The 26,770-nt window shown below is 61.9% G+C and overlaps 1 protein-coding gene across 12 annotated transcripts in view; it reads left to right on the forward strand.

Annotated features, from left to right (window-relative positions):
* The first annotated feature begins 9,676 nt into the window (after positions 1–9,676).
* Positions 9,677–26,770, forward strand: part of WNK2 (WNK lysine deficient protein kinase 2) — a 120,967-nt gene continuing 103,873 nt past the window's right edge. For 4 of the 12 annotated variants that reach the window (XM_045578758.1, XM_045578760.1, XM_045578763.1 and 1 more), the window contains exons 1-2: positions 9,677–9,820; positions 10,084–10,744. In XM_045578758.1, the coding sequence (XP_045434714.1) occupies positions 9,795–9,820; positions 10,084–10,744 (687 nt within the window). In that variant the 5' untranslated portion in view covers positions 9,677–9,794. The remainder of the gene's footprint in view (positions 9,821–10,083; positions 10,745–26,770) is intronic. The other 8 variants (XM_045578757.1, XM_045578761.1, XM_045578762.1 and 5 more) reach the window with 3 other exon arrangements.

Genomic DNA, 26,770 nt, shown 5'->3' on the forward strand with positions numbered 1-26,770 from the left:
CTGAGAAACCTCAAATCTGCGCCTGGCCCCTCTGAGGCAACTCGGCCCATAGGCCAAGACACAGCACCCCCCGGGTGCCTGAGGTTGGCACGTGTGTTCTGTGAACAGGCCTCCCCCTCACACACACACACACACACACACACCCCGTGAAGGGCCTCACTCCCAGACACCGGAGAGAGGGAGGAGTGGAGACGTGGCGAGGAGCCCAGAGGAGCCACGCATAGGGGAGGGTCCATCCCCAGGCCCTGCTCTCCGGGGTGCGAGGGGCTCAGTGTGCTCCTGAGGGTCAGGAGGAGTGAAGAAGGACGTGCTGGACTCCCACGCCAGCGGCTGCTCACACTGCGAAGGCCGAGGCAGGAGAACTGCTCCGGTCTGACTCTGTGGCACGCCAACTCTAAACGCCCGTCCTGGCCAGTTCCCGGAGGCACCTCGGACTCCCCGCAGACTCCCGGGTGCAGCCACCTGACTCCCTGCAGGACGCACATGTGCCTCCACTCGACATCGTTATTCTGAGCATCCGTTGGCGCCCACCTCGGCCTCCTGGCGCCTGACGGATAAGCATCCCCAGCTGATCCTGGGCGAAGGGTGTCGAACTGATCATTCTCTGGGAGATACCTTTTACTGTGAGAACTTTTACCTTCCTTTCTTCGTTGAGACACTGCTGCTGCATTGTTTTGCCCAGCTGTGTTCCCGTGTGCAAACTCTAAGACCTCCAAACACCATTCGCCGCTTATTCCCAGCGAAGGAAGCCGCAGCCCTGCCTGTCGTGGGCGGAGGGCGTGTGCGTCGTGCTGGGCCCGCGCACAGGCTGCGCGGGGCGCCCGCTGCGCCCTCAGACTCTGGTCTGCGAACCTGAGGGTGAAATGTGATATCAGGAGGTTTGATGGAAATGTGCTTATTAGGAGCAAAGTTGAGCTCTTCTTGTATTTACGAGGCAGTTGTGTTTTTTCCTTAGTTCCCTCCTTCCATGACTTGTCTGTGTTTCTATTATGTTGTCGGCCTTTACTTACTGATTTGTGGGAGCAATTAATGGATTAAGAAAACTGTCCTTTGTCTTCCTACTTTATGGTACTTGTGCTGGGCAGTCTACAGAACTAAGTCCACCTCTTATCTAGTTTGTGTGCAGTGGTGCCCAGTACTGTGGATTCCGTATCTGTGAATTCACCCGCTCGCTCAAGGTTACTTGTGACCCCATCGAGCGAGGAAATTCCAGTCCCGTGAGCACTGCCCCCGGGCCCAGCTCTCCTCTGACGGGAAGCAGTGCTCTTCCCACAGTCTCTGTGGATCGCAGCCTTTGCATCTTTCTGCCTCTGCGGGAGTGGGTGGCAGTTTGCAGTGGTCCCAGCTGCAGACCGAGTTGTCCCCCAGGAGTGTGCGGGCCTCGTGGAGCAAACACACAGGAGACTCTCGAGGCAGGAGTCACGGGGCGGCACTCGGAGCGGGTGGCAATGTGACCAAGCTGGCAGTGTGACCAAGCTGTCCCTAACTGGGACACACAGAGACACGTGCACTGGCTGGTGAGGAAAAGCGCGGTGGCCAGACGCTTACCGGCCCGTGCCTGCGTCATCCCCCTGGCTCAGGGCGGCCGGGTGCGGTCCCTTTCAGGCGGCTCCGTGAGTGCGCGGCCCTGCTTCCCTGGTCTCCGTGTCTCCCCTGAGCAGTAACACCTCCGCTCCCTCCCGGGGCCGGCCTGCGATGTGCCCGCTGGGCCGGCGCGCCCGAGGCCTGGCAGTTTGGCGCTGTGCATGTCACACGGGCACCTCTTCAGGCTGAGCCAGCAGGTGCTGCCAGGGCAGGCACGCAATCGCACTGAGCAGCAAGGCCTGCCACAGGCAGGAGAGCTGCAGGCCGGCGGACAAAGCCCTCTGATGGCAGTGGCTGGGAGAGGCTGCGCACCGGAGCTCCAGAACCCACCGAGTACAACGAGGAAACGGGCGGGGAGAGGCCCTCCTGGTCAGAACCTACCTGGGCTGCGTGGGGCTCTGCTCCCGCGACCCCACCACATCCACTGGTTGGCTGCCAAGATTTGTGGCCACCCAGCTCCTCACGCGCCTTCCGTCTGCTGTCCACACAAGCCCGCACCCCTCCCGGCAGCTCTGTGGTGCCACACACACGGCCATGACCTCCAAAGCTCCGGCCTGGGAAACGAGGGTTGGCCACCTTCTCTCATGGCGGGTCCCGCCAGCAAGGCGGCAGACCCCGAGGCCGGAGCTGGCCGGAGCCAGGAGGCAGCGCTCAGGCCTGCTATGCCGCTGGATCCTGGGAATTTCAGATCCTCTTGAGCCCTTGGGAGGTGGAGTCCACTGCAATGCGGTGACTGATCAGAAACGGAAGTTCAGAGAAAGGAAAAGTAAGCGGTCAAAGGTCACAGCCAGGGGCCAGCGCCAAGATGTGACCAGACTGTGCCTCCAGACACACCCTGCTCTCCACTGACCCTCTATTATCCCAAGGACATGGGCCAGCAGGTAGGAACGGCTGCCTCCTGCCCCAAGTGCAGAAAAATGCACAACAGTAGGAGCACCCATGCTGACATTTTGGTGTATCTCTTTCTGCTCCTTCTCCTGTGCACTTCACACTGTCTCTCACTATAAAACTCCACAGGCAGCATCTGAAGGGCTTCACCACACGTGATTATGTAGGAACTAGAAGCCTGGTGCATGACATTCGTGTACTCAGCCCGGCCTGAGCCCTCTAGCAGTCCGGGACCCCTTGGTGGACATCCCTCGAGGTCCTTAGTGCTGCCGTGGAGGTGGGAGAGGCTCCCGCTGCCGCCACTGCGCTCGCCAGCCGTGAGCCCAGCTTCTGGCTGACTGGTGCTCCCCCTGGGGGAGCGCACTGACCATCAGGGGCAGCTCCTGTGTTGAGCGTCTGCCCCCTGGTGGTCAGTACGCATCATAGTGACCAGTCACTCCGCTGTTCAGTTGATTTGCATGTTAGGGTTTTATTATAGGACAGCATAATTCTCTGAGCCATATTCTAATTATTGAATGTTTATTCCATTCATACTTATTACAAACAACCTCCCAGTGAACATCTGTAGGCACCACAGGTGCCTTCCTCGTATAAATCTCCAAAAGGAGATGCTGATGCCAAGGGCAGGAACACTGTTTGGACTTTGCTCCCACCCTGACCTGCTTTCCAGAAAGCTGGTGCTTGTCTGCCCAGGGAATTGCTCGAAGGCAGCAGACAAGACGGGTGGTGACGTGAACTGTCAGGGCCAAGAAGAGGACATCACCTACGGTCCAGGGCCTTAGCGGCAGTGGCCGCCCTGGAGAGCAGGGGATGGGCATGCTGGGCCCAGATCAAACTAGAATTAAGGGAGGTCCTGACGCCATGGAGCCCCAAAGAGGAAGCAGTTTAGAAGCACAGAAGAGAGCGGAAGCTGACACTGGGCGCACAGAAAGAGGGGCCCTTCTCATAGGGGGCTCCACACCATGGCAGCTCCAGGGGCCGGCAGGAGTGAGCACATGGGCCTCTGGGGCTCAGAAAGCAGCTTGCACTGGGCTGGGGGCACTGAGGAGCCTGAGGTGTGAAAGAGCAGGCCAGTGGAAGGGGCGCTGCCCTGCACTCACTATGCGCTCAGAGGGGTACAGTGCGGCCAGAGTGGGGCCAGAGGATGCTGGGTGCTGTGTGCCCTGGGCCCAGGGGCTGATGTGATCGAAAACAGGAAGAGACACTTCCTTCCACTCAGACTCCTCCAGCTCCTCCACGGCCACCAGAGCTGCGTGGGCGCAGAGCTGGTGTGCAGGCACAGACGTGCCCTGGAGGCAACGAAGGCCGAGAGGCTAGGACCAGCCATGGAGGCCTGAAGAAGGTGGCCAGCAGTGGCCTGAGGTTGAGTGGCAGCTCATGGTCGGCTGAAGGAGGAGGAGCTGGCCTATCACGTCCAGGCTGCAGGTTGAGCTTAGCTCAGTCTGGTGGCCTTTCTGCTACTTCTCTTCCTACCTGATCGCAGGGCCACCTTGCGGGGTGAGCGAGAGAATTCCTACAAAGACACAGCTAGGTGCTGGGCACGTACCACGTACCTAGTAGTACTGACATCATCGTTATTATTTTTATTTTAGCTGCTCAAATTACTTGGGGATCCATACCACCCTTTGGGATCAGCAACTTGTTCCCACTTTGAAAGTATAGCAGTTTCTCAAGATCCCTGGGCCAAATTCCTAGAGCTTTAAGGAGAAATAAAAATGTGAAAAATGCAAACCAAGATGGCAGCATAGGTAAACACAGGTACTTGCTGCCTCCCACAACCACATCAAAATTACAATTAAAATACAGAACCACCATCGTCCAGAACCACCTGAAAGTTGGCTGAATGGAAGTCCTACAACTAGAGAAGTAAAGAAAAAGCACATCGAGGCTGGTAGGAGGGATGGAGAGGCGGAATAGGCTGGTCTGACACCAATCTGTGCGATTTTTTAATCAGGGAGGATATCTCCAAGACCTCCCATGAGAATCAGGGGGTCCCAACCCCACAACAACCCCCCAGCCCAGGGTTCCAGAGCTGGAAAGAGAAGTCCCCATAACTCTGGGCTTAAAAACCAGCGGGGAGTGTGGCTGAGTGACAGGGAGGCTGCTGGAGACCCAGTTATAAATTAGAGAGAGAGAAAGAGAGAGAGAGAGGGAGACCAGTTATAAATTAAGCATACTGTAACTGAAATAAAGAATAATTTATAGGGATTCAACAGTAGAGTAGATGATTCTGAGAATCAAAACAACAATTTGGAATATGTGGAAGCAAAAATCACCCAATCAGAAAGAGCAAAAAGAAAAAAAAAATAACCAAAATATGAAGATAGTGTAGGGAGTCTCTGGGACAACTTCAAGCATACCAACATTAGCATCATGGGGGTACCAGAAGGAAAATAGAGAGAGCAAGATATTGAGAACCTACTTGAAGAAATAATGACAGTAAACCTCCCCTACCTGGTGAAAGAAATAGACTTACAAGTCCTGGAAGCACAGAGTCCCAAATAAGAGGAACCCAAAGAGGCCCACACCAAAACACATGATAATTAAAATGCCAAAGGTTAAGGACAAAGAGGGAATCTTAAAAGCAGCAAGAGAAAAGCAGTTAGTTATATACAAGGGAGTGCCCATACGACTGTCGGCTGGTTTCTCAACAGAAACTTTGCAGGCCAGAGAGAATGGCAAAAAATATTCAAAGTCATGAAAAGCAAGGTTCTATTACCACAATTGCTCCACCCAGCAAAACTATCACTTAGAATTGAAGGTCAGATAAAGAACTTCACAGACAAGAAAGCCAGTATTACACAAAATGTTGAAAAGTATTCATTAAGAAGAGGAAGAAGGAAACTGGCAGTCGGACATCCCTCTCCCAATCCAGGACCACTGGCTCCTAACCACTCACCTGCCTGCCTGCCTAATGCTCCCAACAGCCTCCCCCTGCTGGCCTGATCACTCCCAATGGACCTCCCCTGCTGGCCTGATCACCACAATTCTTCTCACCTGCTGGCCTGAGCTCACCCCCCCCCCCCAACTGCCCTCCCCTGTGGGCCTGGTTGCACCTAACAGCCCTCCCCCGCCCCCACCCCTGCCCTGGCTGCCTCAGCAGATGTGGGAGGAGATGTCAAACACCTGTGCATCATTAGGGCTGCTGAGGGCTAAAGCCCTGTGCTCTGGACCACACAAAACTGGAGGTATGATTTTGCATCTGGTGGGAATCTAATTGAGGAAAATTAAATAATAATTATGCTTAAGAGGAAATGTTCAAACTGCAGTTCACCTATTTGATTGCAGCCTGCTAAGAATCTCCTGAGGAGACAGACAGCTGCCACCAGCACACACATGCCGCTGCAGGGGGTGCCCTGGGCGTCATACTTGGATAGCAACGCAAGGACCACCGAAAAATTTTTATTTCCACTTTTTCTGTCTTATAAATTTTCTACAATGTGGACATGCTTTTAAAAAATCAGTATGTCTATCAATTCAATGAACATCTAAAAAAAAAAATGTTCTGACTTCAGAAAGAGGAAGGAAGAGGGAGAGAGATAGAAACATCAATGATGAAAGAGAATCCTTGATTGGCTGCCTTCTACTTGCCCCCTACTGGGGATCGAGCCCACAACCTAGGCATGTGCCCTGACCAGGAATCCAACTGTGGCCTTCTGGTTCATGGGTCAACACTCAACCACTGAGCCACACTGGCCAGGCCCATTCGCTGAATATCATTCAGCCATAAAAAGAAACAAAGTACTGCCACCTGCTGCCACCTGGATGAGCTGTCAGTCACGCTGAGTGGGAGAGCCAGTCACCAGGGGGCACCACGGCAAGGCCCCCTCAGCAGAGTCCGGCAGAGCTGGGCCCAGAGAAACAGGAAGCGCCTGCTGGTGCCTGGGCTGAAAGGATGGGAGGGAGCAACTGGGGCTGGGGACGGTGGTCTGGGGAGTGATGGAATTGCTCTGGAATCAGAGAGAGGGAATGGGGTACCACTCTGGAGATACTAAAAACCACTGAATTGTACACTTGACAACAGTAAATTCTGTGGAGTGTGAATTATGCCTCAATAAAGCTATTATTTAAAAAATCAACATTTTTTTAAATTTGGGAGTAAAGAAAAGATTACATCAGCGTATTAATTATGACAAAGAATAAAATAAAGACTGTGCTGTAGAACAGCGGTGGTCAACCGGTGGTCCATGGACCACTGGTGTCTGTGAGGTCCCATTCAGTGGGGTCGGAGTGGAAAGGCCAGATGCCCTCCCAGCCATACAGGACTCTTCAGAGGCCACACAACCCCACACACGTGCATCCCCTGACTGCACCCTTCCCTTGGACCCCTGGGAGGCCTCCTCTGCTGGTCCCTGTCCTCCCTGGGCACTCCTGCCACCCCCACTCTGCTCTCCAGAGCTCCCTGCTGTCCTGCCTGGGACCTGGCGGCTCCACACAGTGGTCCAGTGGCCCCTGCTGGCGAGGGGCTGCCTCCCTGTGTGGTGGCCTGTGCGGGCTCCAGGAGGCTGCACTTGGTCTGCCCACTAGGCTGTCCTGGCTGCCTGAGCTCGCTGAGGCAGTGCCTGACACCGGCTCCAGCCTCCCACTCTGGAGTGCCCTGGGCAGAGTGAGCAGAGGTGGATGGTGGGTCTGGCCTTGGCCCTCTCTGCCTCCTGAGTGAACTTGTGTTGACATTGACCGCACCTCTGCATCGCTGATCATGGCCATATGTCCCTCTCACAGATGACCCAACTGTTGACATGGTTCTGTTGCCTGCTGGGTTCTGGCCCTGGAAATGCCCATCTTACTGACTAGGCTGGGCACCAGGGCAGCCATGACTGGGGGTGACTGGCACTGGAGTCCTAGGTAGCCAGCTTAAAGCTCTTGGTGGTACGAGGGTCACAGTGGCTAGCTTGGTGGCCTTGAACAGCTACTTAAAATCGAAAAGTCTCTGGGCTAGGCCTCAACATATTCATCTGTGATATGGAGAGAATCAACCCATTTGGCCCAACAGCCACTGAGATGGCTGCTCCAGGCACAGAGAGGTGCTGTCATCACCAGCAGTGTTTTCCACCGGTTTGGCTCATCCCAGCCTAAGTCAACCAGTAAGGCAGATGGGCAGTGTCAGAGCCAGGACGGAGGTGTCGAGAGACTTGGCCAAGGACCCACAGTGATCCTGGCAAAGTTCTGGTCCCACGGTCTGTCCGAGGATGCCGCAGGCTTCCCTTCCCGGCCTAGGATCCGGACAGAGCCCAACCAAGGCTTCTTGCAAAGGGAGCTGACTTCTCCACTAGCAGCTTAGCATGGACTCCGTGGTCATGGTCAGCAGAGGAGGCAAGCTGCCTGCCCTGGAGGCGTGTGAGCAGGCCCGAAGCCGGCCCAGGGCCGAGCACACATCACACACCGCACCCAGGCAGGCAGGCTCCGCTCCCAGGCCGAGCTGCTCGGCCATGTGGGGGCACTGCTGCCGTCCTTTGCACACCTGCCCGCTGTGCTGGGCCGCGGCCCCCAGGCCTGTGTGAATGGCCAGCCATCTCCTCCGTCACCATGGGGCCAGGGAGGCGAGCGGAGGCCGGGCTGGTGGGCATCTGTCCGCGACATGCAGATCCACCTGCTGGGCTTCTTTGGGAAGGCGAGGCCCGCCTACCCCAGTTGGCTCTCCAGTGCCTCGAGGACTTCCTGAGTCTTGGAGAAGCTGGCACTCTTCCAAACGGGAGAAACCAGGTCAGGCCGGTTCTTCAGGAGGATCCTGGGCTCTGCACGCTGGTCTGTGGGCCCACAGGGAAGACCTTCACCCCCTCCTCTGCCTGGAAGGCCCCGCTCTGGGGGAGGGCCCGCTCAGGTCCCCACATCAGAGGGTGTCCTGGGGGCAGAGCTGGGTCTGCTGCTGGCCCTGCCTCATGTGGACTCTGAGCTTGATGCCTGCCCCACGAGTGAGGACTGAAGCCTGCATTTAGCAGGTGTGAGCCAAATGCCCAGCCCATGCCAGCACTCCGTGGAACCACGGCTCCCTGGGGGAAGTCCTGATCCGTGGCATCTGCCCATTTCCATGGTGTAATTTCTCCCAGTTTTGCCACGTGTCACTGACCAGAGTTGGAAAGAGGTGCCAGCCCTCCCAGGGGGTGTCTGTGGCTCCAGCCCCTCTGGGAAGTGCTGGTGCTCTGGAAAGTGGCCGAGTGCCTCTGTGCAGGCTCCAGGCCCCGCAGCCACAGGTACACCACCTGTTTGAAAGTGTGTGCGTGGCAGTGTGCCAGGCCAGGGGCAGGGACCGACATGAGAACAGCCTGGCATCTCCCCTGGCAGCCGCCTCCCCTTGCCACCCTTTCCTGCTCTGGAAGTGGGCCAATGGCTACACACCACGGGCTGAGGAGGACGGGAGAGGGGTGAGCTCAGGGCCTGTGCGGAGTGGGGCTGGGGAACTGGCAGTGTAGTCTGTGCGGTGGGCCATTTCCCTGACAGGAGAAGGGCAGGCCGGTGGGCGTTGGCGTCCAGAGGAGGAAGGGTGAGGGAGGATCTGCAGAGGGGACGGTGCCATGTGAAAGAGGGGGTGAGACCTGGGCCGGGGCCTCTGCAAGGCTCTCCTGAGGAGCTCTGGGGTCAGAGCAGATGATCTCGGCCTTTGGGGTCTCGGTTGTTCAGATGCAGAGGGGAGTGTGAGGCCAGCACTCACCCTCCGAGTAGGTGGTGAGGTCCTGGGGGTCCTAGTGAGTGAGAGGGCGCCCCCTCCGCAGGCTGAGCCCCGTGGGTGGGGTGGCGTGGGCATCCCGGGGTCTCCCTGAGGCGGGGACCCGGCGCCGGTGAGGAGGGCGCCTGGGCCTCTTCTCGGGAACACGGGCTCCCCGGCCGCGCCAGGCAGCCAGAGGCCAGGGCTGGGGTTGCCAGTGGGCGCTGTGGTCCCACAGCCCCGGGCGGCGGGGGACGGGGCGGGGGGGGGGTGGCGGGAGGCAGGGGTTAGTGGGGGGCGGCGGGGGGCGGGGGGAGTGGAGGGCGGGGGGCGGGGGACGGGGGGGTTAGTGGGGGGCGGGGGGCGGCAGGGGGCGGGGGTGTAATGGAGGGCGGCGGCGGGGGGCGGGGGACGGGGGTAGTGGGGGGCGGGGATAGTGGGGGCGTGGGGGGCGGCGGGGGCGGGGCGCGGGGCGGGGCCGGCCGCCCGCAGGTGGCGCAGCCCGGCCAGGTGGGCGTGCCCGCCCCGCCCCGCGCCCCGCCCCGCGCCGCTGAGGGAGCCGGTGCGGAGCGCAGCCGCCGGAACCCGAGCCGCACGCCCGCGGCCGCAGCTGAGGCTCCGGGAGCGCGTCACCGCGGACCCGGAGCGGCCGGACCGAGAGCCACGGCCGAAGCGCGGCATGGACGGCGCCCGCTCGCCCTGTGAGTGCGGAGCCCCGCCGCCTTTGTGCGCCGCCGCCCCCTCCCCGCGCCCCGGCCCGGCCCTTTGTGGAGCCGCGGGCGCCGTCCTCCCGCTCCCCCCACCTCCCCGCTGCCCCTCCGGCCCCCGCCCTCGGCCCCTCAGCCCCCAGGCCCTTCCCCGCCGCGGCACGGCTCCTCCCCGCCGGCCGCGCCCGCCGCAGCCTCCGCGGCGAGCCCGGCGCCTCCCCGCCGGGCAGGTGCGGGCGCTGACGCGGTGTCCTTCCGCAGGATGGACGGTGATGGCCGCCTAGACGCCCGAGGGGAGGCCGGGCGCGGCGCGGGGCCGGCGGGCATGGCGGAGCCGGCGGCGCCCCGGGCGCGGGCGGCGCGGCCCGGGCCGCAGCGCTTCCTGCGCCGCAGCGTGGTGGAGTCCGACCAGGAGGAGCCGCCGGGCCTGGAGGCCGCCGAGGCGCCGGGCGCGCAGCCCCCGCAGCCCCTGCAGCGCCGCGTGCTGCTGCTCTGCAAGACGCGCCGCCTCATCGCCGAGCGCGCCCGCCGCCCCGCCGCCCCCGCGCCGCCGCCCCGCGCCGCCGCCGCCGCCGCCGCCGCCCCCGCCCCCGGCCCGGAGCCCGAGCCCGCGCCCGCGGGGCCGCAGGACCCCGGCCCGGACGCCCTGCCAGCGCCCGCCCCGGAGGGGCCACCGGAGGAGGCGGCGGAGGCGAGGAAGGAGGACGCGGGGCCGCCTGAGGCCAGGCCGGAGCCCGGGCCCGCCCGCCGGGACGAGCCCGAGGAGGAGGAGGACGACGAGGATGACCTCAAGGCCGTGGCCACCTCCCTGGACGGCCGCTTCCTCAAGTTTGACATCGAGCTGGGCCGCGGCTCCTTCAAGACGGTGTACAAGGGGCTGGACACGGAGACCTGGGTGGAGGTGGCCTGGTGCGAGCTGCAGGTGCGTGGCGGCCGCGTCCCGGGTCCCGTTCCAGGGCCTCCCCTTTGTGTGACCGGCGGGGCCGGGGCGGGGGCTCTGTGCGGACCGGTGGGGATGGAGGTGGGACCTCCTGGTGTGTGGCTACCGAGTCTGGCACAGCTCGGCCACAGAGTGGGCAGAGCGAGCCCTGGGAGGGTGTGTCTCAGCGCCTCCTTCCTCGGAGCTGCGCTGCACTGACCCCGGGCTGTGGGTCCGTGTCCTTGCGGCAATAGTGTCGGGCTGCCGGGCTGTCCTGGGCTTGGGAACTCCGAGCTGCTCTGCAATGAGCACTTCCATGTCTGGCAAGGTGCAGGTGCCCCGGCCTGGGTGCTCCGGGCCGCTCTGAGCCAGGCCTGCTCAGGGTGGGCCTGGCGGTCCGGGCTCTGGACAAGGTCTGGAATTGCTGTGAGTGGCTTCTCGGAGCTCCCAAAGCCCATTTGTTCACCAGCGGGTGTGTGAGGTCTTAAAACTAAGTCGTGCTAAAGGCAGATGGGTGGCTTTTCTTCTTTTCTTTTTGCAAAGGCTCTGGACATGCATTTTTCATAACCTTGCCCTTGTGCTGGCTGTGTCAGTCCTGGCCCTGGAAGATTATATAAACCGTAACCCGAGCTGCCCTGGGCGCTGTGGAAGCGGGGCCATGCCTGTCACCGTGGGTGTTTACTGCCCTCTGTCTTGTGGGGGCAGCTGTCCAGCATGAGGCGGCCTCCGTGGTGTAAGCCGACCCAGCGCCGGTAAAGCTAGCCGGGCCTTCCAGGTTTGACGCAGGGCAGGCCGCTGCCACTCTGCAGGCTGCCTGCCTTTGGTTGCTCTGTCCTCCAGGCTCTGGCTGGATGTGTGTGTGTGTGTGTGTGTGTGTGTGTGTGTGTGTGTGAGAGAGAGAGAGAGAGAGAAGGGGGGCCGGAGAGTGCATGCACGCTGGGCTAGTTGGTGGTGCTGACTTGTCCTCAGCCTTTTTCCTGAGACAAAGGATCAGGGCTGCCCTCCGGAGGGAAGCCCCTTGGTCCTGCTGTGGAAACGCAGGCGTGTGCCAGGGCGTCCTCCTGCCCAGAGGTGCCGGGTCTGTGCTGTGCTGGAGGTGGCACGGGAGTGAGCGGGCATCACTGCTCACAGAATGCAGAGAGGAGCAAAGATCCGAGAGGGAAGATGGGGTAAGAGGTGAGGGAGGGGGAGGAGGCTTCCTGGGTCTAGGATAACTGCAGTCCCACCGCCGAGTGATCCGGCCTGCGGCGTGGCAGTGGGCACCCGGTGCTCCACGGGTAATGCCCAGGCAGGAGGCGGCAGCCTGGTGAGGCTGCAGCAGTGGAGCACAGGGGTCTGGCCGAGGCATTGCAGGTGCTGTGACCCCGGGGCGGGAGGAGGAGGCTGTCCCCTCGTTTTTTTAGGGCGAGGCAAGTGGTCTGCCTCCGGCCTGAACAGAGCTCAGAGGTGGAGCCTGCTGGTGGAGGAAAGGCTGGAGGTGGCCTCCACGTGCCCGGCGCATGCCCAGGCCTGGTGTTACAGGGGGCCCCCGGCCGGCAGGGAACCGAGCTGTCTCCCCCAGTAAGGGTCCTGCTGACGTTTGCCTCGGGTCAGGGCAGCGTTGGGTGGCGCAGCCTTCTGGGGAGGGAGGAGGGGGGAGTAGAGGGATCAGCTGAGGACCGGCTCCTCACCGCCCAGAGGCTGCTGTCCCCCAATTTACTGAGGACCCCCACGCAGGCCAGCAGCGAGGACGTAGGCGGGGAGGGAGCTGGCAGCATCATGGGAGGAGGCCCAACCTGGTGCTGTCCACTTAGGGCTGGAGATGAGTGTGGAGGGTGGGTGCCAGCTGAGGCCTCAGGACAGCTGTGCATGGGGAGCGCGATGGGGGGCGTTCTGGCTCTTTGCCCGGAGAGGGGCTCGCAATGTGGAAACTGGGTGTCAGGCTCCCTCCCGTGCAGGGTGGGTTGCCTGGAGCACTGCCTTAAGCACAGGGAGCTTTATCCAGAGGCTTCCTTGCACCCAGGGCCTGGCCCTCAGAGTCTGTTCAATTCTCTCACCCTCTGCACTCGGGGGGCGTTGGCACCTCTCGGCGCCCATGGGGAACCAGGACGGAGACAGTGTCACCTGCTTGCTTTGTCTGGGTTTCCTGCCCGGGGAAGCCGTCTCGCGGTGTGAGTGGAGGACGGCAGATGCCGTGGTGTCGGTGGTGGTGGAAGTGCTGCAGAGGGAGCAGTGGGGCGGCACTGCACTCCGGCTTGTCCAGGAGGACACCGGTTTCTCGGGGAAGCCATTTTAAAGTAGCACGCCTGTCTCTTTTCCTTCAAATGAACGTTTGCTCCTGGCATCAGACCATGTCGCACTAGTGATGTATTGTAGGAAGTGCAAGCATGCCCAGAATCGCTGACCTCGCCCCGGCTCCAGTTCCGTCACCTCCAGCCACCGCACAGACTCCTCCTGTCATGGTGCTCGGATAGGCGGGCTGGCCCTGTCTGTGCTGCGGGGGGCAGTCTGGAGCACTGGGCCCTGCTGCTCAGGTCACTGCACCTCTTAGCCGGTGGGAGACCTCAGGAGAGGAAACGAAGCCAGCCCAGACCGGCCGAGGCAGGAGCCTAGCTGGAGGCGTCGGCCCACCCTTCTCTCCCAGGTCTTCCTCAGGGACCTGGGACCCTCCTCAGAGGCCTAGGCCCCGTGCACCTCCTCCCACGGAGGCTCTGAGCTGCTGTGGCAGGACTGGGCACAGCCTCCTGGCGGTCCCACCTGGAGCCTTTGCCTCCCACTGGGTGTCCGGGGTCACGCCCAGCACGAGGTCACTCTGCCTCCCAGGGCATCTGTCCTTGGCCTTCACCCAAGCACTGTAGCCCCTTCAGGTGCCAGAAGCCGCACCCCCTCCTCAGGCCCTGGGTCTCCCTGTTCTATCATGAAGCCATCCTCAGCTCTGCTGCTGGAGGTGGCTGGTCCCGGGGCGGTGAGTGCAGCTTGCAAATGTGCAGACCACAGGACCTGGCAACGTGTGACCTGCTGGTGTCCCCTTGATGGGCCATAGTGGCACCGTGTTTCCCACCTCCTGTGCCTGGCAGGCGTGTGTCCTGTTCCCTGTCTGTGCCTCGGTTGTGAGCGATGCACCTGGGGACATGCTGCATGCGGCCATGCCAACGGCGCTGGTTCGCTCCCTGGCCTCAGATGGCCAGCTGTCTCCCCCTGTGGCCATGGCTCCCCTGTGGTGATGGCTCTCCGATGGCCATGGCTCTCCCGTGGCCATGGCTCCCCTGTGGTGATGGCTCTCCGATGGCCATGGCTCTCCTGTGGTGATGGCTCTCCGATGGCCATGGCTCTCCGATGGCCATGGCTCTCCTGTGGTGATGGCTCTCCGATGGCCATGGCTCTCCGATGGCCATGGCTCTCCTGTGGTGATGGCTCTCCGATGGCACCTCTATGGCCATGGCTCCCCTGTGGCCATGGCTCTCCGGTGGCCATGGCACCTCTATGGCCATGGCTCCCCTGTGGCCATGGCTCTCCGGTGGCCATGGCTCTCCGGTGGCCATGGCTCCCCTGTGGCCATGGCTCCCCTGTGGCCATGGCTCTCCTATGGCCATGGCTCTCCTGTGGCCATGGCTCTCCTATGGCCATGGCTCCCCTGTGGCCATGGCTCCCCTGTGGCCATGGCTCTCCGATGGCCATGGCTCTCCGGTGGCCATGGCTCCCCTGTGGCCATGGCTCCCCTGTGGCCATGGCTCTCCTATGGCCATGGCTCCCCTGTGCCATGGCTCCCCTGTGGCCATGGCTCTCCTGTGGCCATGGCTCTCCTGTGGCCATGGCTCTCCTGTGGCCATGGCTCCCCTGTGGTGATGGCTCTCCTGTGGCCATGGCTCTCCTGTGGTGATGGCTCTCCGATGGCCATGGCTCTCCTGTGGCCATGGCTCTCCTGTGGCCATGGCTCCCCTGTGGTGATGGCTCTCCGATGGCCATGGCTCCTCTATGGCCATGGCTCCCCTGTGGCTGTGGCCATGGCTCCCCTGTGGCCATGGCTCTCCTGTGGCCATGGCTCTCCAGTGGCCATGGCTCTCCTGTGGCCATGGCTCTCCTGTGGCCATGGCTCTCCTGTGGCCATGGCTCCCCTGTGGCCATGGCTCTCCTGTGGCCATGGCTCTCCTGTGGCCATGGCTCTCCTGTGGCCATGGCTCTTCGGTGGCCATGGCTCTCCGGTGGCCATGGCTCTCTGTGGTCAGCTACTGCTCCTATGGCCAGCTGCCTCCCTGTGGCCATGGCTCTTGCACTGCACTAGCCAAACTCAGGCGCCTCCTGCCGTGCACCCTCCCCTTTCATAGACAGGCCCCGCCCACCCGCCTCACCAGCAGCCTGGCCAAGGTGGGAAGGTCCCTCCCCAGTCCCTCCTGCTTTCCCAGGAGCCCTCAGCAGCTGATGGGAGGGGAAAGTTCCAAGGGGATGGTAGTGCTGATAGCAGGACGTTGGAAGGGCTGTAGTCAGTTTGCAGGTGGCTGCCCTCTTTGATATTTTTATTAACCTCCCAAGAGCTTAGCTTTTTTCTAGAGCTGTGTTGGGAAGTCAGTTGGATGCCAGCACTGAGCTTGTTTTTTCCCAGTGAATCCACACACCACGGTTCTGGTTTGGTTGGTGAGACAGGTTGGTACCAGCCACCCAGAGGCCTGTGAAGACGCTCCCTCCCACCCCTGCCCGCGTGGTGCTGGGGAAGGGATGTGGTCTGTGAAGATTGACAGGTTGGAGTCAACATCATGGGCACATTGGGCATTCTTGGCTCCTTCCCTGTTGGAAGTAAGCGCTCCTGAGACCGGCTGTGTGCCCTCTGGGCATCCTTGGAGGCCCTGCTGTGTGGGCATCAGCTGAGCCTTATTCAGGGCCAAATCCTGAAGGATTTGGGCCCAGTCAGCTTCACGCCTTGGGATGGCTGGTGGCACCTCCCCACCCTGTGCCGTTTCTGGGTGGCGGCTGGGGGCTTACTCTGAAGTGGGTGAGCCTTGCTGGTGGGTTGTGGGTCCGGACATGATGGTGGTGAGAAAAAGAATTGCTAAGAGGAGAGGGAGCAGATGTTCCAGAAGTTTCCGGCACCAGGCCCCGTGCTCAGAGCTCCACTGTGCAGTATGGCTTATTTGCTCAGATGTATGGCATTGTTGATGTGTGCTCTGGTTCCATCTGGGGTACCACCGTGAGCAGGCCCCCACGGAGAGGCGTCTGTGAGAAGCTGCAGGAATGGGGTGGGCCGTGTGGGGAGAGTCTGCCCTGCGGTCCAGGGCCAGCAGGCTGCTGTGGGCTTGCCTGCGTGGGCTGCTCACCTTGATGGCGGCCTGGACTGGCAGCCTCTGTGAGCTTGGGCATCTTGTGGGGCCAGGGCTCACGCAGCTTCACGCCAGAGCTGGTGATGCCCAAGGCGAGGCCACGACTCCAGTGTCACTGGTGGGGAGAGCTGGTTCGGGCCCAGCAGAGGTGTGGCCACCTGCTGGTCTTCGCGGTCCCCTCGGCTGCGTGGTAGGTGGGTGCTGGCATCTGCCTGCGGGGTTCTAGGGGCGTTCAGGAGCCCTGTAACCAGGCACACAAACACCCTAGGAGCAGGAGGCCTACTATGTGCAGACCCCAGCCCCATAGCTTCCCTTGGGTGCCTCAGTTTGCCTGTCCGCAGTGAGGGCAGTGCCGGCCAGGCTTGACGGCGTGGAGACTGGAGAGTGTGCTGAGGACGGGCAGGCACTGGCAGGGCAGCGTCCTCGCCCGCCCGTGCTCCCCTCGAGGACACAGTTTTGAGGAGCACAGGTGGGAGGGAGAGCAAGGTGATCTGGAAGGGCCGGGCCTGCCTGTCACTCCCTGCTGGTGCGGGCCCTGTGCAGGCCGACGGGCACCGCCATCCTGCGCTGCCGACCAGGAGAGGGTGTGTGGAGGCAGCAGCTGGGATCCCCAGGGAGCGAGTGGAGATCTGCCTGGACCACAGACGGTGGAGGTGGAGGTACTGTGGGTCCGTAGAGAGGCCCCAGCGAGATCAGTTCAGAACAGAAGCACAGCCCATGGGATGGGGCGATCTGAGTGTTTTCCTGCTTCATCGTTTTCAAATCTAGCTCTGTTCCTGGACTGATTGAGTTCTAAGATTGCCCAGAAGACTATTTCTACATCTAATTATGCCAGCATTTAATAATATAAAAATTTTTGGAAAAGAATAAAATAAAAGCTCAAGACTGTGTATGGGTGGCAGAATAGTAAATAGATCCATTGGGGCAGACCAGAGAGCCCAGACGGACCCACCTCAGAGTCAGCTGCCCTGCGGGGGGCATGCAGGCGGGAGCAGCTGGCAGAACGTCCTCCTCCACAAAAACCAGCTCGTAATGGATCCGACCTCCCTGAAAAACGCAGAGCTCTGGAACTCCAGAAGACAGCAGCAAGAAACAGGTGGCCTTTGGCATGGCGATGGCTTTTTGGATACAACACCAGAAGTAAAATGCGAGAAAGAAAAACTAAGTTGAATTCGGTTAAAATGGAAAACTGCTCTGCAGAGCCACTAAGGGAGAATGGAAAGACAAAACACCTACTGGGGGAAGGTCTTTGCCAAACACAGACCTGATAACGGCCGGCTACCCAGAATATGCAAAGAACTTACAACGCAACAATAAGAACGCACAGTTTGATTAAAAAATGGGCCAAAGACCTCACTAGACACCTCATTAAACAAGATACTCAGACAGCAAATGGACATGAAAAGGTGCGCAACTCCACCCACATACCGTCAGGAAAATGCGAGTTGAAACAGCAGGCCCGTAGGACGGGGAAGCCAGGGCCCCCGCAGCCCGGCTGCCGGACGCGGGCCCGAGCTCCGGCCGGCGGGAGCGCAGACGGCGTGGCGTTCCTTACATAACCCCGCACGCTCCAGCAGTCACGTTCCCTGGCGCTTACCCAGAGGACTGGAAACTCTGTCGGCACAGAAAGCCACACAGGATGTTTACAGCACTTGATTCACAGCTGCCAGAACTTGGCCGAGACCAGGCGTCCTCGGCAGTGACGGATACACAGACTGCGGTCCGAGCAGACCGGGGATATTCTGTGATTTTAAAAAAGCTGTCAAACCACGGAAGGAGGGATGAACCGCCGTGCACATGCTGAGGAGAGAGGCGGTCTGAGGCCACCTGCAGCTATGACATCCTGGAAAAGGCAGAGCTGTGGAGACGGTGGTGGTTCGGGGTTCGGGTGGCCCTGAAAATACGCTGTGTGCTAAGGTAATGGTAGTTGTGTGTTCTTATACATCAGTCCGAACCCACAGACTGAGCTCTAGTGTAAGATGTAGATTTAAGTTAATAATAATGTACCGATACTGGCAATCAGTTCTAGCAAATGCACCACATAAATGCAAGAAGAGGCTGTGTGTGTGTGTGTGTGTGTGAGAGAGAGAATTCATGAAAACTGTACTTTCTGCTCAATCTTTCCATAAACCTAAAACTTCTCTGAAAAATAGTCTGTTAATTAAAAAACAGTGTAACAGCATTAAAGAAGTTTGCAGAAATGAAAAAAACCCACTCATAATCCAAGTGAATATAACTTATTTTTGCATATTACCTAAAGCTTGTTCATGTACACACACATCTTTTTTATAAATACAGCTGCAATTGCAGGGTGTCGTAGCTTTTAAAATCGTTATTTTTTTGGCTCTAGAGTAGGGGTGTCGAACTCAATCAGAGAAGGGGCCAAAATCTAAAATCCAGCCTAAATCACGGGCCGAATGGTTTACTGAACAGTCATAAACTGTCATTGTGATGGAAACGCAGCGGAGTGCAGTGATGACAGCGCGGTGCGGGCCACACTGCAAGGCCTGGCGGGACGGATTTGGCCCGCGGGCCTTGTGTTTGACACATGTGCTCTAGAGCATGTGCTCCCAGGGGTCTTGGTGCTGGTGGGCCGGGGTGTGGTGCCCTCACCCCCGCCTCGCCTCCAGCAGGGTGCTGTCCCAGGTTCAGGAGGGAGGCCTCCGTGGTGGCTCCGGAGGTGCAAGGAAGCCGTGAGCCCTGCCCAGGCATGGCAGAGGACCCGGAGGTCAGGGGGTGCTGGGTGAGGGATTTGGTGCCCGAGTCCTGCTAGTCTGTGAGGGCCTGTGCTCGCGGGCAGAAGGTCCGAGCCGGCCATCAGCTGGCCGTGGGCGGACACTGGCGGGGAGGCGGGAGGAAGCTCTGAGCACATTGCGAGGCCCCTGGCCTCCCGGTGAGGGCGCCCGGGAGGGGTCACGCAGAGCTCACAGAGCAGAGCGGCTGGCGCAGGGACTCCCTGGCCGTCCCTTTCAGGTTCACGGGCTGCTGCCTTCAGGTTCTCTGGCTGCTGGGGTCTAGATGTGGAGATAGGCCCTGGCCCAGCCCCTGCTTGCTCCGACGGAGTCCGTCACCCTCCCACGCCCACTCTCCCTCGGCCGCCCCTGGCTGTGCCTGCTCCGAGCCGCGTGCTGGGAACAGCCCAGCCACAAGCAGTGGCTGCACAGCGCAGAGCTTCGCTCTCCGCAGAGGCTGAAGCTTGGAGGTGCGCCGGAGGCCCTGGCCCTGGCCATGCGCGCAGGCACAGCGGCTCCCTGCTCTCAGGCCTCAGGCAGCCGCTCCAGGAACCCCAGCCGCACCTCGAAGCAGGAAGGGAGGGCCTGGTTAGGTGTGGGTGTCACACTTGAGCCTGCAAAGGAGATGCTGGCTGTAATCCTCTCGGTCTCTCTGGCTAGAAGGGGGTTGCAAGGGGTTCTGGGAAAGGTGCGAAGGCCCAGGTAGGTCTGTTCTGTTCGCTGGGGCTGGGCACAGTGGGTGTTGCTGGGAGGGCGGGCTGACCTGCTGTCTGTTTTGGGTTCCTCGTTCCCCCCAAATCCTGCAGGTGCCAGTGCTCCCTGAGGCTGTGGCATCCGCTTTGGGTCCCCCCGCCCTGCCCCTCCGTCTCCAGGCTGTGTAGGGGGGTCCCTCCCGTCCCGGGACCCACCTCCCGCTCTCCTCTTCCCTCCTCGGAGCTTTCTTCTCTCCAGCAATCCAGTTTTTATTTCTCAACCAACTTTTTGTTTAGAAAAACGTAGGGAAGTTGTGTGACCAGTTTTTAAGAGCTTGCCACACCTGCCTTTGTCTGCATATGCTTTATTCTGGCCCATTTACACCTCGCCCTGACACCCCAGCAGCAGCTCCTATAGGAAAGGGGTGTCTGCCCACAAACACAGCTACGCATCCAAGGAAGGGGCGGCTGCGGTGTCTGGCGTGGACTGTGCCCGTGCGCTCGGCATTTCCGCCCGGACCCAGGACACAGTCAGTGATGGGGTGTTGCTTCTGGTTCTCATGTCAGTGTTTAAACAAAAGGTATTTTAATTGATTTCAGAGAGGAATGGAGAGGGAGAGAGAGAGAAACATCAATGATGGGAATCATCAGTTGGCTGCTTCCTGCATGCCCCCTCCTGGGGATCGAGCCTGCAACCCAGCCATGTGCCCTCACCGGGAATCCAACCATGACCTCCTGGTTCCTAGGTTGACGCTCAACCCCTGAGCCAGGCCAGCCGAGCTCATGTCAGTTTTAATGTAGAACAGGTGTGTGTGTGTGTGTGTGTGTGTGTCCCCCTTTAATCATTGTTTTGTACTTTTTGCCGCCTTGCCTTCTTGGCCGCTCAGCCATCGGGGGATCCTGTGGGAACCATCCAGGATGGGGGGAGACAGGTCAGACCATGCCGGTCTCTCCTAATGGGTGTCGGGCGGAGCTGGGACCTGACCCAGCCGAGCAGGCTGCTCTAGGAGGCCGCCTGCCCCCGCCTGCCTGCTGTGCGCCTGCCCAGGCTCCAGCTGCATTGTGCGGCACGTGGTGCTGGCTGCACCCTGAGCTCCTGGCGCCGGCGGCGTGGCCTTCTGCAGGAGAAGCGACCCCGACCTCTGGGGCCGTCTTCCGGCCTTGCTCCCGCACGGGCTTTGTCCCCCCGCACCCCTGTTCATCCTGGAAGGTGAGGGCCAGGTCCCCGGTGCCAGTGCCGGGCCCCGTGGGCGGGGCTGTCCGGGTGGAGGCGGTGGGAGCAAGGGGTGGGAAGGCCACTTCACGGGGATGTTTCTAGCTCCTTTAGTTCTTCAGAATGTGACAGACGTGACAAATGCTGACAGTCGGAAAAGGCGCTGCCCCGAAAACCTTTCCTTTCACGTTGCTAGGAGGGCGCTGCCTGGTCCATGGGTCGAGTGGAGAAGCCAGAGAAGTCTGAGAAGCTGCTGAGCCTCCTAGCTGAGGAGACACGGCCCCAGCCACGGGCGCTGAGGAGACACGGCCGTGTCTCCTCCTCTTGGCTTGGTGCTGGCCGTGTCTGTGCTCATGGTCTTGGTTTTCTTGCAAAGTCATGCTGTGGCCCCACCTTCATTGTGAGCCCCCTGCAGGGATGAGGGAGGCCACCAGCCTTGTCCCTGGTGGAGGGTGGGAGGGCCCGGCCTCCAGCACTGTCGAGGCCTAATTCCTTTCTCGAGACGTGGGTGTGTCTCCTCAGCACCCGTGGCCGGGGCCGTGTCTCTCAGCACCCATGGCCGGGGCCATGTCTCTCAGCGCCCGTGGCCAGGGCCGTGTGTCTCTCAGCGCCCGTGGCCGGGTCTCTCAGTGCCCGTGGCCGGGGCCGTGTGTCTCTCAGCGCCCGTGGCCGGGACTGTGTGTCCTCAGCGCCCGTGGCCGGGGCCGTGTCTCCTCAGCACCCGTGGCCGGGGCCATGTGTCCTCAGCGCCCGTGGCCGGGGCCGTGTCTCCTCAGCACCCGTGGCCGGGGCCATGTGTCCTCAGCGCCCGTGGCCAGGGCCATGTGTCCTCTGCACCTGTGGCCGGGGCCGTGTGTCCTCAGCGCCCATGGCCGAGGCTGTGTCTCTCAGCGCCCGTGGCCGGGGCCGTGTGTCCTCAGCGCCCGTGGCCAGGGCCGTGTCCTCAGTGCCCATGGCCGAGGCTGTGTCTCTCAGCGCCCGTGGTCGGGGCTGTGTGTCCTCAGCGCCTGTGGCCGGGGCCCTGTGTCCTCAGCGCCTGTGGCTGGGGTTGTGTCTCCTCAGCACCCTGGCCGGGGCTGTGTGTCCTCAGTGCCCGTGGCCGGGTGTCTCAGTGCCCGTGGCCGGGGCCGTGTCCCTCAGTGCCCGTGGCCAGGTGTCTCAGTGCCCGTGGCCGGGGCCGTGTCTCTCAGCGCCCGTGGCCGGGGCCGTGTGTCCTCAGTGCCCGTGGCCAGGTCTCTCAGCGCCCGTGGCTGGGGCCGTGTGTCCTCAGCGCCTGTGGCCAGAGGCCCTGTGTCCTCAGCGCCCGTGGCCGGGGCCCTGTGTCCTCAGCGCCTGTGGCCGGGGCCCTGTGTCCTCAGCGCCTGTGGCTGGGGTTGTGTCTCCTCAGCACCCTGACCGGGGCCGTGTGTCCTCAGCACCCTGACCGGGGCCGTGTGTCCTCAGCACCCTGACCGGGGCCGTGTGTCCTCAGCGCCCGTGGCCGGGGCCGTGTCTCCTCAGCACCCTGACCGGGGCCGTGTGTCCTCAGTGCCCGTGGCCGGGGCCCTGTGTCCTCAGCGCCCGTGGCCGGGGCCGTGTCTCCTCAGCACCCTGACCGGGGCCGTGTGTCCTCAGTGCCCGTGGCCGGGGCCGTGTGTCCTCAGCGCCTGTGGTCGGGGCCGTGTGTCCTCAGTGCCCGTGGCCGGGGCCGTGTGTCCTCAGCGCCCGTGGCCGGGTCTCTCAGCGCCCGTGGCCGGGGCCCTGTGTCCTCAGCGCCTGTGGCTGGGGTTGTGTCTCCTCAGCACCCTGACCGGGGCCGTGTGTCCTCAGTGCCCGTGGCCGGGGCCGTGTGTCCTCAGCGCCCGTGGCCGGGGTCGTGGCCGTGTGCTGTGTCTCAGGCCAGAAAGCCATCTGCCACATTGCCCAGATAAACCACTGATACCTGCCCAGACAGGCTCAGAGGGATTTCTCCTTTTTAATGAAGGGGTTCAGCAGGAGAAGGAGTTCATTTTTGGGAGAATCATTGCAAACTGGAAGGGCAAAGGAGAGAGAATGGGAGCAGGGTGGGTGCAATGCTGGGAGTCTTCCTGGGTCTGTTGGGGCTCCATGTGCTTGGGATTGGGCAAACCTGTGTACACACTAGGACTGAGCTGCTGAGGCTTCAGAGGGACGACCCTTTCGCCATCCTCCAGGGTGTCATGGGCTCCGGGAGCAGGCACCTGGGGGCTGGAGTGCGGTGGCCACAGGCGTAGGCAGAGGCCAGTTCTAGGGACCCTATGGAATGATCGGGGCCCTGGGGGACACAGCACCCTGACCCTGGCTGCACACCTGACCTGAGCTGCGCCAGCTAGCATTTGCTTCGAGGTGGTATGACCCCGACAGCATGCAGGGCCCGGCTTGCCATTGGACTCTTTGGGGTAAAGGCTGCCTGTGGGGCTGTCTTCCTGTGTCCGGCTCGCAGGCGCGTTCTGAGCAGAGGGGCAGCCCCCCGAGCTGGTGCTGAGGGCTCGGGAGGACTCCGGGTGCAGGCATGGAGGCTGCTGTGGGCTCATGGCCTGGGCAGACCCACACCTGCACCCCCTGGGGGAGGGACTGCTCATGCTGGGAGGGGCTTGTCCCCTGGGAAGGGCAGGCGGTGCTGTGGGGAGGGCAGCTGAGGGTTTTGACCGCGGGGTGATGGAGAACCTCGTGGCTTCTCTGTCCGCGCACGGCAGTGCCACCAGTGACCTGCAGTCAGGCGCAGTAGGGCAGAGATCCTGGGGCCCCGGGCCTGCTCCTCGGGCTCCGGCTGTGGGGGGGCTTTCTGCTGGAGATGCCAGTGGACCCACTGACCCCACTGCTTGCATCTCCGGGGCTTGGGGCCTTGTCTGCTCCTCCATCTTGTCAGCAGCTGCTGGCCTCCCCGGCACCACGGCCCCTGGAGCTGCACGGGGCCGCACAGATGCTCCCATGGCCACCGGCGAGGAGGCGGCTCGAAAGGAGGCCAGAAAGTGAGCCAACTCAGAGGAAGAGAATAGGCTGAGGGAGGGGACGTGGCAAAACCCATTAAAAGCAGATGAAAGGAAGTGAGAGTTTTCTTTAAAAGAAGAGGATAAATGGTATTTAATAAAAATCAGATACTGCCCGCTGTCGACCTGGGAACTAGGAGGTCAGGTTTGGTTCCTGGTCAGGGCACAAGCCCAGGTCTCGGGCTCGATCCCCAGTAGGGGGCGTGCAGGAGGCGGCTGACAGATGATTCTCTCATCATTGATGCTTCTCCCCTCTCCCTTGTCTCCGAGACCAACAAAAAGACTGCGGGACAGAGGCATGCACTTCGCGGTTTTAGGGCGAAGCTGCTGGGGCCTGGGGTGGGTGTGCTGCGCCCTCGCAGGGAGGCGGGCTGCCCCGCCCGGCCCGGCCGCAGGCTGCTCTCTGCCCCGTGGACCCTGACTCCTGCTTCCTGCACGTGGGTCACGAGTGTGGCCTTTCCGGCCGCCATGCACGTGGAGGTGGGACTCGGCCCGGTGGAGCAGTGGGCAGTCGGTCCCGTGGCCGCCGTGTGGACCTCCACAGTCTTGTCCATCCACCTGTTGTGGGACCCTTGGCAGTTTCCACTCTGGCATCCCTGGCTGGGGCGGGGCGCGGAGGCGCATGGGCTGTGTCTGCGTCCCAGTACAAGGTGGGTGGCAGCAGCCTGCAGGCTCAGGTCTAGGTGACAGGGACGCGGACCTGCCCCACAGGCCCCGCCGGACCACCTACCCTCACGGTGCCAGAAGCAGGTGCTGGCTGGTCCGGCTCAGGCCGGGGGCCCTGGAGTGGCGCCCGCCTGTGTGAGGATGCGATGAGGTGACGATAAGACACAAAGGCTGCTCTGTTCTGGAGGGCGAGCTGGGGCCTCTGGAGCCCTTTCCGGATGTTCCTGAGACAGGCCTTTTGTGTGCAGCGGGGCGGGCCTTCCAGGTCTGGCAAGGTGAGCAGTCAGCCCGCCAGCTGCCCCTTGTTCCTGGGCTGGGCCAGAGGTCACCGGGGGCGCACTCTCAGGCTCACAGGGGGACAAACCCTTGGTCCTGGTCTTAGGAGGCCTCAGAGGAGCCAGGGGTCTAGGCTTGGTGTGGGCACCTGACAGTACAGTACAGGGGTCAGTGCCCAGTGGCCTGGTGGGCCTGGTGAGCCTGGTGGGCTGCTGCAGGTACACTGTGTGGTCTTGCTCCCGTGGCCTGTGTGTGGCAGCCGTGGCGCCTGGCCCTGGCTTCCCGCCCACTGGCCGCTGCATGGGCAGGTGGGGCCGTGGTGTCCGGGTTGCTTGTCAGGTTAGAGTTCTGCCTGCCCTGGGTGCTTCGGTGGGAACGGCGAACCCTTGGAGGCTGGCGGCGAGGCCTGGGCCCGGCCGGGCAGCAGAGGCTTCCTCCCGAGACAGGGCAGGAACCAGGAAGGCGGATGTTATGGCTGATGGCCTTTCAACAAAAGGCTTCTGTCGTGTTTCTCTTTGGGAAGGAACATGCAGGTACCGTTCGGCGGAGGCGGGGCGGCCAGTTTGGAAAGACTGAGTGTCATTGGGAATGGCCCTGCTGCCAGCACAGATCCCTGGATGCTCCCAGGTCCTGCTGGCCTGTGCAGCCCCCTGTTGCTGAGTCCTGCTGCAGCCCTGGTACTGTCTAGAACTGGCCAAGGGGCCTGCTTCCCACAAAGCCCTAGGAGGCAGCCCCGCCTGACATGCTCCCAGGCTGTGGGGCCTGGGGTCAGAGAGTCAGTCGGCTGCCTTGGCTGGTGCCCCTGGAGCTCAGCCCTGATCCTGAGGAGGCCATGAGCATCCTTGTGGATGTGTCTGCTGGGGCGTGAAAGCTGGACTGGGGTACCGGCAGGGGGTTGCGGTGTGGCCCAGGGAAAGGTGTGGCAGCCAGGAGGGGACGCAGGCCGGGCCCATTGGACAAGGGCCTGGGTGGGCAGTGGCAGAGGGCTGTGGTAGCTGGGGATGCAGACGGTGTGGCCACTCAGACCTTCCTTCTTCACTTACAGAAGGAAAGGAAAAAATAAAAGAGATGGCGGCACTGCCTAGACATATGGCGTGAAGCCTGGTGCTGCCTGGCCCTGGGGAGGCTGGCAGGGAGCCTGGGGGCAGCTGCCGTGGCCAGGCCCAGGGCCCGGGGGACGGCCAGGGCAGGGCTGAGTGATGGAGGCCCTGTGGCCACGTGCTGCTGGGGGGACTGCAGGCAGTTTCCCCGAGGACGTGAGGGGGAAGGTGACCTGGGTTGCACGGTGGGCCTGGTCTTTTAGGAGGGCACGGGGTGTGGGGGAGGCGTGGTGGCGGAAGAGGCCAAGGAACGCCGTGGTACTGTCTAGAACTGGCCAAGGGGCCTGCTTCCCACAAAGCCCTAGGAGGCAGCCCCGCCTGACATGCTCCTCAGGCTGCTCTGGCCACAGGACAGGGCCTGGAGAGTGCCGGGCTGAGAGGCTGCCTGTGTGGGCGCAGGGCACCGTGGACAAGGCTAGCTTTGAGCCAGCCATTGGTGGCAACTGGCATGGCCTGCAGGTCAGGTTCCTGGACAGGGGGCTGGGTGGGTGTGTCTGGGTAAGTGCTGGAGAGGAGGGCTCGCCTGAGGCCTCGGGGTTGGGGGGGGGGGCCCGCGGGTGTTAACCTCGGGCCTGGTGCCAGGCCATTGCGGGCCTCGGAGGAGGGTATGGAAACAGCAGCAGGGTCTGGGCGCTGTGTGGGAGGTGCCAGGAGCATTACCCAGAGGTGGCCGTGACCCCTGCGGGCAGCCGCCGGCAGGGATGGCAGAAGGAAGGCAGGCCTCGGAAGGCTGCCCGTGCTGGAGAGCACACCAGGGCTCCGTCCGGGAGCACCCTGCGTGGAGCCCCTGGCGGGCGTGGCTGGACCGGGCCTGGGCAGGAGGGCTCGGGTCTGTCCTGACAGTTCCTGCCGAGGCCTGGCCGCTGGGGTTGGGGGGAGGGGCACACAGACCCTGTCCTCCGTCACAGCCCTGTGTGCCGGGCTGGGGCACTGTGGCAGGAGGGGTAGGGGGCCTGCGTCACGTGGCTCTTCCTCGGCGCCATCGCCCTGCCCTGCCTGGCGGTACCTGGGAGCAGGCCGCTGCGGGCGGTCCGGCCACCCCACCCAGAGAGAGCCTGCGTGTGATGGCGCT

This window comes from Pipistrellus kuhlii, unplaced genomic scaffold, assembly GCF_014108245.1.
Source record: "Pipistrellus kuhlii isolate mPipKuh1 unplaced genomic scaffold, mPipKuh1.p scaffold_m20_p_102, whole genome shotgun sequence".
NCBI lineage: Eukaryota > Metazoa > Chordata > Mammalia > Chiroptera > Vespertilionidae > Pipistrellus > Pipistrellus kuhlii.